Genomic DNA, 14,498 nt, shown 5'->3' with positions numbered 1-14,498 from the left:
AATATTAAATAATATATGTGATGAAAATTTATTCTTAGCAAGTGTGATATGAATAATAGTGTTCAATATAAAAATAGTGTTTTTTCTTTTTTTCTTTTTTTGGTATTTACTAGATGCAAGAATTAGTGAATTATAACTTAAATGTCTAAAACGCTCATTACCTCAAATGCGGATAATTGATAATATTTGCATTAACTGCTCGGATGCAGATACTAATCACTTTTTTTTTTTGAACCGATCAGATACTAATCACGTTATGCAAATATTAAAAATCATTATTCACATTTTATGGATGCAAAAGGTGGGTATTATTATTCTCCATGAGTAATGCATTTTTATATTTACTAAAAACAAAAAATATAACTTCAATGCCCAAGGCCCAAAACCCTCCTTCACCTCATAGGCTGATAGCGTTTTTAGTCCAAGCTATCATATATATATATATAGAGGTTTGATAAAGGCACAACACAAACCAAACTTAAAACCAACTTCTCTCCTACGTGGCATTTATTTATTTTTTATTATATTTTTTTAAGAAAAATGTTAAAGGCACAACACAAACCCAACTTAAAACCAACTTCTCTCCTACGTGGCATTTATTTATTTTTTATTATATTTTTTTAAAACCAAATCAAAGATCAGTAAAAATCAAATTTCTCTCTCAGTCCCTCGCTCTCCCTCCCGCACTCACCATCTCTCCTCCGGCGAGTTCTTCAGCCACCAGAAATCCTCCCTCACTCCATCGCTCTCCCTCCCGCGCTCACCCTCTCTCTCCTCCGACGAGTTCTTCGGCACCGGAGAAGCTGTCCGTCCGTCGCAAGGTTCCATCCACTGTCTCTCTCACTCCGGCGAAGCCGAAGGCTCTCTCTCTCCTCCACCGGTGGTAAGCAATCCCTCTCTCTCATCCACATTCAAAATCTAGGGCTTTTTGATTTATGTGTAGTGGGTGCTAGAATAGTGTATTAGATTTATGTGTATTTAGGGTTTAGATTTCTGTTTTTTGAATATTATTGGGTATGGATTTGTTTTGGGTTTATGGAGGTATAATGCATAGTATGGGAGCTGAATTCCAATTTGCAGTAGATAGAATGATAGGTGGTTGTTTTCCTGCATTATGGCTGAATATATATTACCAAACAAAAAGTTGTTTTTGGTACTACTACTACGCTCTCTCTCTGCAAGTGATATAAGAATGTAAGCTAGAATTATCATTTTATCAAATATTGCAAATTGAACTCTTAGCACTGGCCTAATTTTAGGGAAATTTAAGTAGCTAGGCTATATATCCACCTTGATATATCAAAACACAACTGTTATGCCTTGGGAAGCAAGTTGCCGCACAGTTTCAAGCCCAATCCCCTTGTTTGCTCTTGTAACCACTGCATACCTGTAAGAAATCCCCACAAATGGGCACAAAAAACATAAACGATGTGCCTTGTTTTTTTCCCAGAAAAAGTTGTGCAGTTGTTGAAGAACAAATATATGTACCTTTCTGGTGTATGATTTCCATTGCTTTCCATTTTGCCATGCTTTGATGAACAGATATGTTGACCTGTTCATACAATGAGCTGGAGGCATATTTGTTCTTTAGCCGTGCTTGCCTTGCATGGATGCAGGTTTGTGGATGAATACTTGGTGCATCTTTTGATGTATTGAATTCAACTTTTTATTTAGCTGGATTGATTTAAAAATCTCAGGTTGGCTTGCTGATGTAGAAATAATAAAGGGATCAGTATCTTACACTCGAATGTTCATAGACATTACAGAAACTATGTCAAAGCTAAAAACTACTTAAACTGTGTTATAACTGTAAATGAGTTGTCTGTGGAGTTTTTCTTGTTTCTTTTTTATTGACTGACTCTATGCTTGAGATAATTTAAATATTTCTTATAGCCATCTGGCTTGAAAATGGATGGAGAACTTGGTTATATCAGTGACATATCTTGAACCATGTTCTTCCAATCATAACAGGCGACTGGAACACAACCCGATATCATTCATGTCCATGAATGGCAGGCTGGAGCTTTACCACTGCTTTACTGGGTTATGTACCATTATCTCTCACTTAAGGTATTTACTTCAAGTTTTGTGACAGATATAGATGCTGTTAAATAGTTTTACCTCCCTTCATATGAGATTTGATATTGATATTGATATTGATGTATTTTTGTTTATAGAAGCCAAGAATAGTATTGACAATCCACAATATGGAGCATTATGGGGAGTGTAGGTAAGCTTATCCTTTTGTTATTCCCTTGTGCTTTGACCATCAACTCCCTTCAACATTTTCCACTTTCCATTTTATGCACCCATGGTTTGCAATTGCTTGGTTCACCCCACTACCACAATCATTTGTGTCTCATTAAAGTATTTGCCTCGCTACCACAAGGTTTTACTAGTTTCACGGTTTTCCAAAGAGAGGAGTTTGAAAGAAATTTCCTGCTTGTCTTACCCTCCTCCTTTAGAAATACTATGGACTACATACAGGAATATGGGATATCTGCTGTGATATGGACATGGTGTCAGACATAGCGTCTTATCACGCATAGTTACATGGCTTTATGTTTGTGAATATTTATGGAGAGCAGTATTGTATATGTGATAAATCAATCCTGCAAAAACTACATAGGGACAGGACTGTACCATGTGGATATTAAATGGAGAATTAGCTTATGCTTGATTCAAGTCAATTCCAGCCCTTCGTAGCATAAATGTTTTACATATTGTAGTAAAATTCTTGAAGTTTCTTTTTCTTTTATGTCGTGGATGTATTTTACATGCATTCTTCTAGATTTGAAATGCGATTAGGTTCTATTTTGAATTTGATAGTGGAGAAGAAAATGTTGAACTTTCTTAGTATGTATTCTACAGAAAAATGCTCTAGTGCATTTATAACAGATATATGTTTGTGGTTAATGACAGAGATCATATTATTCACTTTGAAAGGAATGCCCAAAAAGTTTCAGATTTTCTACATATTCGAAACACAACAACCTAAATAGGAGAAATGAATAATTTATTTTCATATTATTTTTCCTTTTTTTTTTTTTGTTATTTATTTGGGTATGATAGGAGATTGAGTACGATACTGAATTTGCAAAGGATGCCCCAATTCAAAGTCAGATTTTCTACTGACTTTGGAGTATGTCTGATTGGCAGGCTGCAAACTATCTGAACATCAAGAGCTTGCTGGATTTGACTTGCCAGACAGTGGCTGACATGATCAAGGGCAAAAATCCTGAGGAAATCCGCAAGACATTCAACATTAAGAATGACTTCACACCAGAGGAAGAGGAGGAGGTTCGCAGGGAGAATCAATGGGCCTTTGAGTGAAGATCCAAAATAAAGCATATCTGTTTTTTTGTGGCTTATGTTTCTCTTTTGTGCTGGCGAAAGGGGATGTTGTTTCTACCTATCTAAGACTTCTTAAGATATTAACTTACTATTCTGGCTGTTACTATTGTAGACAATGGTTGTTTTGCTCAAACCTTGGCCCCACTTCCCTCCCTCTCCATTTATTTTCCCCATGATGTTCAATGGATCTTTTTTTTTCTATGTTAATATTACAAAAATTTGTAGAGATTTTTAGCAACTGATTTTATGGAGTATACTTGAGTCGGTACAGTGTATATACATTGTCTTAAATGGTCATTTGCAAATTGAACTAAGACAACCATTACCCATCAAGAAAAGAATGTGATTTACAAAAATGCTTGAGATTCATGATGGTTTTACAATGTGGACTCCTCTAAGATGGGTATCTAGAAACATTATGAAAACACCAGCTGAGTGTCCCAGCGAAAGTGATCATGTGTGTAAAGCAGGTTTCCTCTTCACCCAAAACCAAGCGCACTCCCTCAAAAAAAAATTATCTTTTTTCTTCCTTGGAGACTACAAAGCTTCAGAATGGAGCATTTCTTACAGACTCTAGCTTGGAATAGTGATCATGAATAATCCTTGACAATCCAAATTCAAAAGAAAATCGAATAAAAAAAAAAAAAATCCCAAATTGGTCTATTGTGCACCAGTGATCTACAAATTCTTACTCTGCTATGCATAAAGCAAATATTCCTTTTTGGGTCCTGTTTTGGTGTTTTAAGCATGAAAATGGGTAAATAGGACACTAAAATTTATCAGTCTTCTTTAAGGCATTACATTCCCTAAAAAAAACTTTCATAAACAATAAGAAATATGCAATAAACATAAATGACAAAGCTCTTCCGCGTTGCTCCCAACACAATCCTTTTAAAGAGTTACATGACAATTTCTCAAAAAGACAAAGTCACATGGCAACTTCTCAAAAAGACAGTTACATGACAATTCCCTAAAAAAAATGCCAACATCAAAGGCATAAACTATATTAAATTTTACATGTTCTTGGACATAATTACATGTATCAGAGAGCGGATACTTGAAAGCTCATCACCAGTAATCGTAGGCAAGTATTGTCGATGGTTGAGAACGGCATAAACTTCATTGAAGATGGGCTGCACCTGCGTTGAAATCATTGGGTCTGTTGGGATTATAGCATTGGCTTCTATAAACAAAAATATATCAATATCAATATCAATATCAAATCTCATATGAAGGGAGGTAAAACTATTTAACAGCATCTATATCTGTCACAAAACTTGAAGTAAATACCTTAAGTGAGAGATAATGGTACATAACCCAGTAAAGCAGTGGTAAAGCTCCAGCCTGCCATTCATGGACATGAATGATATCGGGTTGTGTTCCAGTCGCCTGTTATGATTGGAAGAACATGGTTCAAGATATGTCACTGATATAACCAAGTTCTCCATCCATTTTCAAGCCAGATGGCTATAAGAAATATTTAAATTATCTCAAGCATAGAGTCAGTCAATAAAAAAGAAACAAGAAAAACTCCACAGACAACTCATTTACAGTCATAACACAGTTTAAGCAGTTTTTAGCTTTGACATAGTTTCTGTAATGTCTATGAACATTCGAGTGTAAGATACTGATCCCTTTATTATTTCTACATCAGCAAGCCAACCTGAGATTTTTAAATCAATCCAGCTAAATAAAAAGTGGAATTCAATACATCAAAAGATGCACCAAGTATTCATCCACAAACCTGCATCCATTCAAGGCAAGCACGGCTAAAGAACAAATATGCCTCCAGCTCATTGTATGAACAGGTCAACATATCTGTTCATCAAAGCATAGCAAAATGGAAAGCAATGGAAATCATACACCAGAAAGGTACATATATTTGTTCTTCAACAACTGCACAACTTTTTCTGGGAAAAAACAAGGCACATCTTTTATGTTTTTTGTGCCCATTTGTGGGGATTTCTTACAGGTATGCAGTGGTTACAGGAGCAAACAAGGGGATTGGGCTTGAAACTGTGCGGCAACTTGCTTCCCAAGGCATAACAGTTGTGTTTTGATATATCAAGGTGGATATATAGCCTAGCTACTTAAATTTCCCTAAAATTAGGCCAGTGCTAAGAGTTCAATTTGCAATATTTGATAAAATGATAATTCTAGCTTACATTCTTATATCACTTGCAGAGAGAGAGCGTAGTAGTAGTACCAAAAACAACTTTTTGTTTGGTAATATATATTCAGCCATAATGCAGGAAAACAACCACCTATCATTCTATCTTCTGCAAATTGGAATTCAGCTCCCATACTATGCATTATACCTCCATAAACCCAAAACAAATCCATACCCAATAATATTCAAAAAACAGAAATCTAAACCCTAAATACACATAAATCTAATACACTATTCTAGCACCCACTACACATAAATCAAAAAGCCCTAGATTTTGAATGTGGATGAGAGAGAGGGATTGCTTACCACCGGTGGAGGAGAGAGAGAGCCTTCGGCTTCGCCGGAGTGAGAGAGACAGTGGATGGAACCTTGCGACGGACGGACAGCTTCTCCGGTGCCGAAGAACTCGTCGGAGGAGAGAGAGGGTGAGCGCGGGAGGGAGAGCGATGGAGTGAGGGAGGATTTCTGGTGGCTGAAGAACTCGCCGGAGGAGAGATGGTGAGTGCGGGAGGGAGAGCGAGGGACTGAGAGAGAAATTTGATTTTTACTGATCTTTGATTTGGTTTTAAAAAAATATAATAAAAAATAAATAAATGCCACGTAGGAGAGAAGTTGGTTTTAAGTTGGGTTTGTGTTGTGCCTTTAACATTTTTCATATATATATATATATAGAAAAATGTTAAAGGCACAACACAAACCCAACTCAAAACCAACTTCTCTCCTACTTGGCATTTTTTTTAATAAAAAATAAAAGTTTGAATTTTTAAAAAATTCACATCCTCTTTTCCCCTTTCAGATCCAAAAATCCTCTCAGTTTTTCGCTCCCCTCCCGCGCTCAGTTTCTCGCAAGGTTCCGTCTCTGTCTCTCTCACTCCGGCGACGTCTTCGGCCACCGAGTACTGCAAGAAGCACGTCGAGGCCCCCAAAGCAGCCGCCGCGTCCGAAGAACGCTCCTCCTCCTCCTCCGATGACCTCAAGGCCTGGGACGCCGAGTTCGTCAAGGTCGACCAGGCCACCCTCTTCGATCTCATCCTGGTGTGTCTTCTTCCTTATAAACTCAAATCCCCCTGTTAGATCTTTTTATTATTGATTTTTTTTTCTTCTGATTAGGGTTTTGGTTTTGTTTTCTCTGCTTCCGTGTCTTTGATGTGTTTTTGTTTGGTTGGATGCCGAGAAAGTTGGCAGTTTTGGGTTTTGTTGGTTTTATTGTTTTTTAGTTATATGTTTGATTGGGTAGTGAATATTTGTTTTTGGTGGTATTCAGGGTCAATTATTCCTACTGATGCAACACCTAGAAAGCACCACACCTCATTTCATACGTTGTATCAAGCCCAATAACCTTCAGTCTCCCAAATTGTATGAGCAAGGACTTGTGCTGCCGCAGTTAAGATGTTGTGGAGTCCTAGAAGTAGTACGAATATCAAGATCTGGCTTTCCCACCAGAATGTCCTACCAGAAGTTTGCCAGAAGGTAAAGAAAGATAATATTTTATCTTCAGTAACAGCTTTAAAAATTCTTATATATTTCCTAATTGATTACGATTTTTTTTTTTTTTTCCTTTGGCTTGGTGGATATCTGATGTTAAATCTCACATCAGATATGGTTTTCTTCTGCTGGAGAATGTCGCATATCAGGATCCACTTAGTGTTTTAGTTGCAATTCTTCATCAGTTCAATATCTTGCCTGAAATGTATCAAGTTGGCTACACAAAGTTGTTCTTCCGAACTGGACAGGTACTTTATATATTTGGTATTGGTTTTTGGCTAAATTATTAGTTGGTGCATGGCATTTATCCATGAGGTAGTTCATGGAAGATACATGGACATGGATTCTTAATACTACTCAAGAAGTCCTCCCTCCCATTGGAATGGGAAAATGAATTTGGACAAGAAGTTGCACATGTACTATAAGTGAATGTAATTGATCAACCACATTTCTTGTCGTTGCTCTGTAGGGCTGTGATTGAGCCAATCCGAGATACAATTTGGGTCAAGTACTAGAATTTGTTGTTGGTGAGTAGCTTTGTCACCATGTTGAGTAGGAGTTCACAAGAAGATACCACATTGTTAAGTAGATTAAAAATGAGGCATGACAGTCTCTGTATAAGGGTTATGTGCAGCCCATAGTGCACCATAATTGTGGAGACAAGCTTGTCTAATGTGTGAGTACTCCATAATTGGGTGTATTGGTGTTTGCGCTTGCGCTTGTGATTTTATTTTATTTCTTTCTTTAGTAAGACTTAAAAGAACATGAGTAGAAGTAGCGAATAAAAATGTGTTAAATAGGGAGGTAACAGAAAGTGTGATTTTAGATAGATTAGAATGGCTGCAAAGAGTACTTCTAGCCTACCTTGCTTAATTTGAGGATATAGATAGTCAACCCCAATTTAATTAGGGCTTAGTTGAGTTGAGTTAAGGGGTTGAGAGTTTAGTCCTTATTGGTGGTAATGGCTTCTCTCCTTGTTTGTGTATGTAGATAAGCTTGTAATTTGCATGCTCGCTTTATTTTAATATTGTTTGATATCTAGGGTGTGCAAACAAATATGTGTTTTAGTTCAACTCAAAACATGTTGGAAAAGCTTGGCTGCTTGTGCTTGCATCAGCTTGATGATATCTGAGTCTGAGCTCTAGCTCATTTTGAGCTTAATCTTGGACTTGGGCTTGAACCGCATCCTCATTGGCCTCACCCACCTTGTCAACTTCCTTCCATTTCTTCACCAGTACAAATATCAGCTTCAATTCTGTCATTACCTCCTGTTGTTAGATCATTTAAGACAAATTTACTAAAGTGGAGGGTAGAAAATGGAGATTAGGAAACACATATAGATAGATAAGAGACATCAATCTTGATGAACTTCACAGCTGTAGTGTGGATCACCATTTCTATGAACTAGCTAGGTCCAAATTAAAGGAGACACCAAAGTGTTACAAATTCTATCATCATCTCCTCAATCAAGAAAGGAAAATTATAATCCAAAAAAACCCTTGATGATAAGGTGTGGTATTTGCATAAAAGAGAGAAGCTTCTTTCGTGGGTTGAGATCTGGAGATGATGGGGAAAGCATACAGACCCTTGCCTTTTTTTTTTTTTCCCTTAAATCAAAAATGTTTATAAGGGTAATTAAATTCTTCATAATCTATATACTCTTGTTCCTGATCCAAATTCAGCTCACTGCCAAACCTATATGAGCGTGTTTATGAGGGCCTTTTCCATGAGGCTAAAGGAGCTGACGTTTCCTTACTTGGACTTGGCTTTTCTATTATACAACTTAGGGTAAATGACATTTTTCTCCCACAAGCTACGATCCTTGTATCACTTTTCTGAACTTGAGACACTTTCTCCCATAAAAGAAGGGACATCCAAGACATAAATGGAAAACTATGTTAGGAAGATAGTTGAAGATCCCTGATTACTGTAGATCACGTTTAGCGAAAATTATAGTGCAATAGCCCTATTAATTGTGTGATGTTTTCCTGTTCTCATCCAAAGATAATATCCCTGTCTTTTAAATGTCTTTTGAAATATCAATCACATAGAATTTATCTATGATTTTGTAAGTTGAATTGAATGGACATGATAGAGCAGTAAATCCAGAGCTTGCTACTATTCATTTAGATTTGAAACTTGCTTCCTACCACATTTCTGGTTTCTGCTTCATATGCCCAATCAAATTCAGTAACTAGGTTAGTTTTGATTCACGTGCCAATACCGTTTGTCCTCATTGGTAATAAATTTACTTACTTTTTGCAGAACCTGCGAGATTTGTGGTGGCACTGCACTCAATGTTGCTGGTGAGCAGAGAAATGAGGCAAGCAATGCTACTGCTGCAGCCTCGTCAGCAGTAGCAGCTCCTGTGATACTAGTGGAGACTTGAACCGTCTGGCATCGCCGCCGCATAATGCATTTTCTTCTGTCCTGCATGGTCCTTGGCTTTGTCATCTCTTGGCTTTTTCACTTTAAAATACTCTCATGAGTCACTGAGATTATACAAGAAAATGTTGTAATATATCTTGATATGAGCTTCCTTCCTCACGTGTGTGGGTACCTTCATTTATGAGCCAGATGTAGAATTTTGTAGGTGCTTCATTTATATTGCTATGTATATGCTCCTTATCTCAATTATAACATACACAGCAGACTTGTTATTACACGAATCTTGCTGGAATGCATTGTACCTACTCATCGCTGCTTTTACTGCTTAATACAAAAGGACTGCTTAATGTAAAATACGCCATTTTGTTACAACCTAATTCTCAAGGACATACACGCTGTTTTTCAGCAAGATAAAATTTTAAGTTAATACTGAGACAACTCTAACCTTTCCCGCATATGCAAAACAAACATAAAATAGAGAACTAGAAATAATAGATACATTAGATGCCTCATTAAGATACACAATAATTGTGAAGAGGAAAAAAATATAGACACTAAAACAACAATAACCCTACTAAAACCCACTGTCCCAAATTCACTATTTTTCCTAAAGCTATATTCAGTTTTCAAATATAAAGAAACAAATCCTCAAAGAACCAAACATCACAGACGTATAGTGACAAAAGATCAATCGAACCAAAAATCAATACTTGAATAACTAAATCTAGCTTCAATTATAACACTGATACCATCATTTGCACGTTATAACTACAAATTAACAAACACTTTCACTATCTAAAACAACTAGCAACCCATAAATCCAACTTCCCCCAAAAATAAATGAACAAAAAATCAAAGAACCCTATAAAAATTTTCATAAACAGTAAGAAATATACAATAAACATAAATGACAAAGCTCTTCCACGTTGCTCCCAACACAATCCTTTTAAAGAGTTACATGACAATTTCTCAAAAAGACAAAGTCACATGGCAACTTCCCAAAAAGACAGTTACATGCCAATTCCCTAAAAAAAATGCCAACATCAAAGGCATAAACTATATTAAATTTTACATGCTCTTGGACATAATGACATGTATCAGAATGCTACAAAGTTAAAAGATGCCGATCATCCTTGATTCTTCAACTTTTTCATTCCCACCGATCATCTCTGTTTCTTCAAATTCTTCATCTCCATCCAACTCTTCATTCGAACTTTCATCCCCATCCAACTCTTCATCCGAACAAGTGATCCTTAAGACATTTGGTTCTTCAACTTCTTCATCCACATCTATCAAAAAGGGATACAAAGTTAAAAGCCATCTTGGTGTGTCAAAGCAAAATTATAACCCAAACAAAAGATGAAAAGTCAAACCTATTTGAGGGCAATCTTGCTCCAAAAAATCTTCATCATTTGGAATACGTGTACACAAAGATTCAACTTCACCCCCCTTGTCCATTTAGGCAGCTATGATGAGTAACTTTTTTGCTTACCTAATGTATAATTCAAAATATTATTGTATAAGCAGTGTGAACTATAAAAAGCATACAAATAGTAAGAACTTAAATAGGCTTGAAAAGAAAAAAAGAAAATGAACTTCATTCCAAGACTTCTCTTGAGAGAGGCGACGATAAAGTGGCAGTTGACAGAATTTGATGAGCAAGTAGAAAAACCTTGGTAGTTGACAGAATTGCTATAGGCACTTTTAGGGACATTATATCAATCTCTAATAACTCATTAATTTATGCTGCTTATCTGTTAAAGAATTGTACTTTCACAGTAACAGGTGCGATTATAACAATCAAAATCAGCAAAGTATGTTCTTTGGTATTTCTTGGCTTTCCATTCACTCACTGTCACAGACACTGCAATCAAAAAAGACCCTATAAAGGCCCATTTCTGGCACTCAAAAGGTTGAACTATCTGCAGGTACTGAATGTTGATGGTGTACATTTTTCTTCTTACTTTATGTTCAATATCAACAAACATCACATGTAGAATTCTGACTGATCAAACAGTAAGATAAATTACAAGAGAAGCACACATTTAACAGACAATAAGAATCAGCAATGCAGCAACAAATACATATAAATGCAGACATCACAAAATTATCATTTAGTTCAAAATTACAAGAGAAAGACTTTCAACCAAATAATAATAAAAAAAAAAAAAAAAAAAAAACAGAATAGAAAGAAAAACCCAGGACAAAACAGCAATTAAAAACATTAACCAATTGTGGCATATTCAGAAGGGAAGGCAGAAGTGAGAAACTCCTCATCTTCAATGAAAATCTGCAAATTCTTGGACTTCATTAAAAACCCTACTGATTGCTCATTAAATTCCAGCATGAAGCCCAACTTTATCAACTCAGAAAGTGCACTAGTATGATCGCTGTTATCCCATAACAAACCCTCGGAAATTGCTTCAGAAAAATATGTGGCATATTCAATGATATTCTTATAACCACTTGACCTGTCCAACTTTGGTGCCAAAAACTTTGAAGCCTCTCTATCCCAAAGAATCATTCGGGTTCCTATGGGTTTCACAAGTTTCCCAGAAGAAAGAGATAAGCTATAATTTACAGTTATGGGATCAACAATCTCAAGGAAAGTAATATTCAGAAGCCCTTTGATCACCTCATGCCTCCTTTCCGCTTCCATTTTCATTGTAGGGCCAGCTAGAAAACCAAGGATGAGCCTAACAAGCCCTCCCTTAAAAGAAGAAAAAAATCCATACCCAATAATATTCAAAAAACAGAAATCTAAACCCTAAATACACATAAATCTAATACACTATTCTAGCAACCACTACACATAAATCAAAAAGCCCTAGATTTTGAATGTGGATGAGAGAGAGGGATTACTTACCACCGGAGGAGGAGAGAGAGAGCCTTCGGCTTCGCCGGAGTGAGAGAGAGACAGGAGCTTCGCCGGTGAGAGAGACAGTCGACGGAACCTTGCGACGGACGGACAGCTTCGCCGGTGCCGAAGAACTCGCCGGAGGAGAGAGAGGGTGAGCGCGGGAGGGAGAGCGATGGAGTGAGAGAGGATTTCCGGTGGCCGAAGAACTCGCCGGAGGAGAGAGAGGGTGAGCACGGGAGGGAGAGCGAGGGACTGAGAGAGGATTTCCGGTGGCCGATGAACTCGCCGGAGGAGAGAGGGTGAGCGGGAGGGAGAGCGAGGGACTGAGAGAGACTTTTAGATTTCTGAAAATTTGATTTTTACGGACATTTGATTTGGTTTAAAAAAAATATAATAAAAAATAAATAAATGCCATGTAGGAGAGAAGTTGGTTTTAAGTTGGGTTTGTGTTGTGCCTATATCAAACCTCATATATATATATATATATATATATATATATATATATATATGAGACCCAGGTGGACCCGAATCCGCAGGCCCCACTGCCCCACACAGTATCCGCCCGTGTTTTCATGACCGTTGAGTATACAACTGTAGAAGCTTCGTGGTCAAGAAATCCTAGTGCAATTTGTAAACATCCCATCTCTCTCTATAAAAGGAGTGTTCACTCACTCATTCTTTCACCACCGACTTTGGCCCTGTTTGTTTCAAATTCCAGGAGTTCTTTCCGATTACGTTCCAAGATTCTTGAAGAATTCATTTGTTTTTCTTCCGATCTCCTGTTTCTAGGCCTATAATTCTTCTCTGTTTCATCCCATGATGATCATCAAGAAGCGAAGGCTCGAAGGAGAACTGGTGGAGACTACTCTGTTGAAGTACGACAGAGTAACCCCCGAAGAAAGTTTGAAGATGGTTTGCGGAGCGGCCTATTTCCCCAAAGACAACCCGCTGAAGCCTAAAGGCGAGGACGCTTACTTTCTTTGTGAGGAGAAGCAGGCCATCGGCGTGGCCGATGGTGTCGGCGGTTGGGCTGGAAAGGGCGTCGACGCCGGCGAGTACGCGCGAGAACTCATGAATAATGCTTTCATAGCGGTTCATCGACAACCCGATGGAGCTGTGGATCCGAAGGCGGTTTTAACCGAAGCTTTCTTGAATACCGACGCCGAAGGTTCATCCACGGCTTGCATTGCGGTCCTCAAGGGCAATATCTTGCATTGTGCCAACGTGGGAGACAGCGGGTTTATGATTTTCAGGGACAATACTCTTGTGCATCAATCGTCGATACAGCAACATTACTTCAATTGTCCGTTTCAGCTGGGAAACAGCAAGTCGAGTGATCGGCCAAGTTCAGCTATAGAAGAAATAGTCCCGGTCGTCCCAGGAGACGTCATAGTTCTCTGCACCGATGGGCTTTTAGACAATGTGTACCCAGCAGAAATCGAGGATGTTCTGAAGCAGGAAAGTATAGAGGGTACTGTAGACCCTTTCCATTTGGCCACCAATATTGCAGTAGACTTGGCGTTGTGGAACTCGCTGGACGAATATGGTTACAGCCCATTCGCAAGAGCGGCTGAGTTGGCTGGGATGAAGCACACCGGGGGAAAGATCGATGATATTACGGTTGTGGTTGCGCACATCGTAGCACAAAATTAGTCTCAATTTTATTTCTCTCTTCCCTTGTCTGTAAAGAAAGAAACATTGAGAAAATTAACGAGGATGTCTTTGGGCACAGTTCGTGCAGTGTACAAAATTTTGAAATTGTTAAATATATTGATCGAATGTTTAGTCGCTTTGCTAGCAAATATTGTTTACTACTTTTGCAATATGATATAACTTGATTGATTAAGCTGAATGACTGGGAAGTATATATATAAAACTGGGTAGAATGGTTTGAACTGCTATGTCGCCATCTCTCCACAGATGATAAGCAGAGTATCAGAAGGCTGTTTGCTTAGCCTGTTAGCCAGAGGGGGTGGCCCCTCAAATGGAGGAGGATGGAGCCACCCCTGATATGGTCTTCAAATACACGTGACATAAATGAAAAATAAAATGCCAACCGATATTTTTGCCAAATGATGAACAAATTAACGGAATCAAAACTCTAGACCTTTAATTGTCCAAATTTAAAACTCAAATCCTTACCCTATCACACGGTCAAAACTCAAATTTCAACCATCAAATAACTTTTAAGGAAATGATGTATAACCCCCCTGTTTGCAACCCTAGCTATGAAATTACACC

The 14,498-nt window shown here is 37.8% G+C and overlaps 1 protein-coding gene, 3 long non-coding RNA genes and 1 pseudogene across 5 annotated transcripts; 3 read left to right on the top strand and 2 right to left on the bottom strand.

The window, feature by feature from the left end:
* The first annotated feature begins 544 nt into the window (after positions 1-544).
* Positions 545-3,238, top strand: LOC132165901 (uncharacterized). The gene is made up of 4 exons (XR_009438529.2): positions 545-883; positions 1,972-2,070; positions 2,178-2,230; positions 3,160-3,238. It is a non-coding gene; the product is annotated as an uncharacterized LOC132165901 (long non-coding RNA).
* A 1,129-nt stretch (positions 3,239-4,367) lies between these two features.
* Positions 4,368-6,141, bottom strand: LOC132165231 (uncharacterized). 2 transcript variants are annotated; one of them, XR_015911592.1, is made up of 3 exons: positions 5,831-6,141; positions 4,645-4,743; positions 4,368-4,534 (listed from the first exon to the last, which is right to left on the bottom strand). It is a non-coding gene; the product is annotated as an uncharacterized LOC132165231 (long non-coding RNA). The 2 variants fall into 2 exon arrangements; XR_015911591.1 differs by having other exon boundaries at positions 4,368-4,537; positions 5,831-6,140.
* A 149-nt stretch (positions 6,142-6,290) lies between these two features.
* LOC132175878 (myosin-1-like) lies at positions 6,291-9,702 on the top strand. The gene is made up of 4 exons (XM_088513880.1): positions 6,291-6,559; positions 6,789-6,994; positions 7,122-7,257; positions 9,275-9,702. Exons 2-4 carry the CDS (start codon positions 6,807-6,809, stop codon positions 9,317-9,319), a joined length of 369 nt encoding a protein of 122 aa, XP_088370006.1. The 5' UTR covers positions 6,291-6,559; positions 6,789-6,806; the 3' UTR covers positions 9,320-9,702.
* A 601-nt stretch (positions 9,703-10,303) lies between these two features.
* Positions 10,304-12,600, bottom strand: LOC132176021 (uncharacterized). The gene is made up of 3 exons (XR_009439488.2): positions 12,264-12,600; positions 10,771-10,889; positions 10,304-10,686 (listed from the first exon to the last, which is right to left on the bottom strand). It is a non-coding gene; the product is annotated as an uncharacterized LOC132176021 (long non-coding RNA).
* Positions 12,601-13,073: 473 nt separating this feature from the next.
* Positions 13,074-13,910, top strand: LOC132176325 (putative protein phosphatase 2C 55 pseudogene; annotated as a pseudogene).
* The last annotated feature ends 588 nt before the right edge of the window (positions 13,911-14,498 follow it).

The sequence above is a fragment of the Corylus avellana genome, chromosome 2, assembly GCF_965113065.1.
Source record: "Corylus avellana chromosome 2, dhCorAvel1.hap1.2, whole genome shotgun sequence".
In the NCBI taxonomy this organism is placed as follows: Eukaryota; Viridiplantae; Streptophyta; class Magnoliopsida; order Fagales; family Betulaceae; genus Corylus; species Corylus avellana.
Note: the sequence above shows the minus strand (reverse complement) of the source record. Positions and strands in the feature narration are given on the sequence as shown.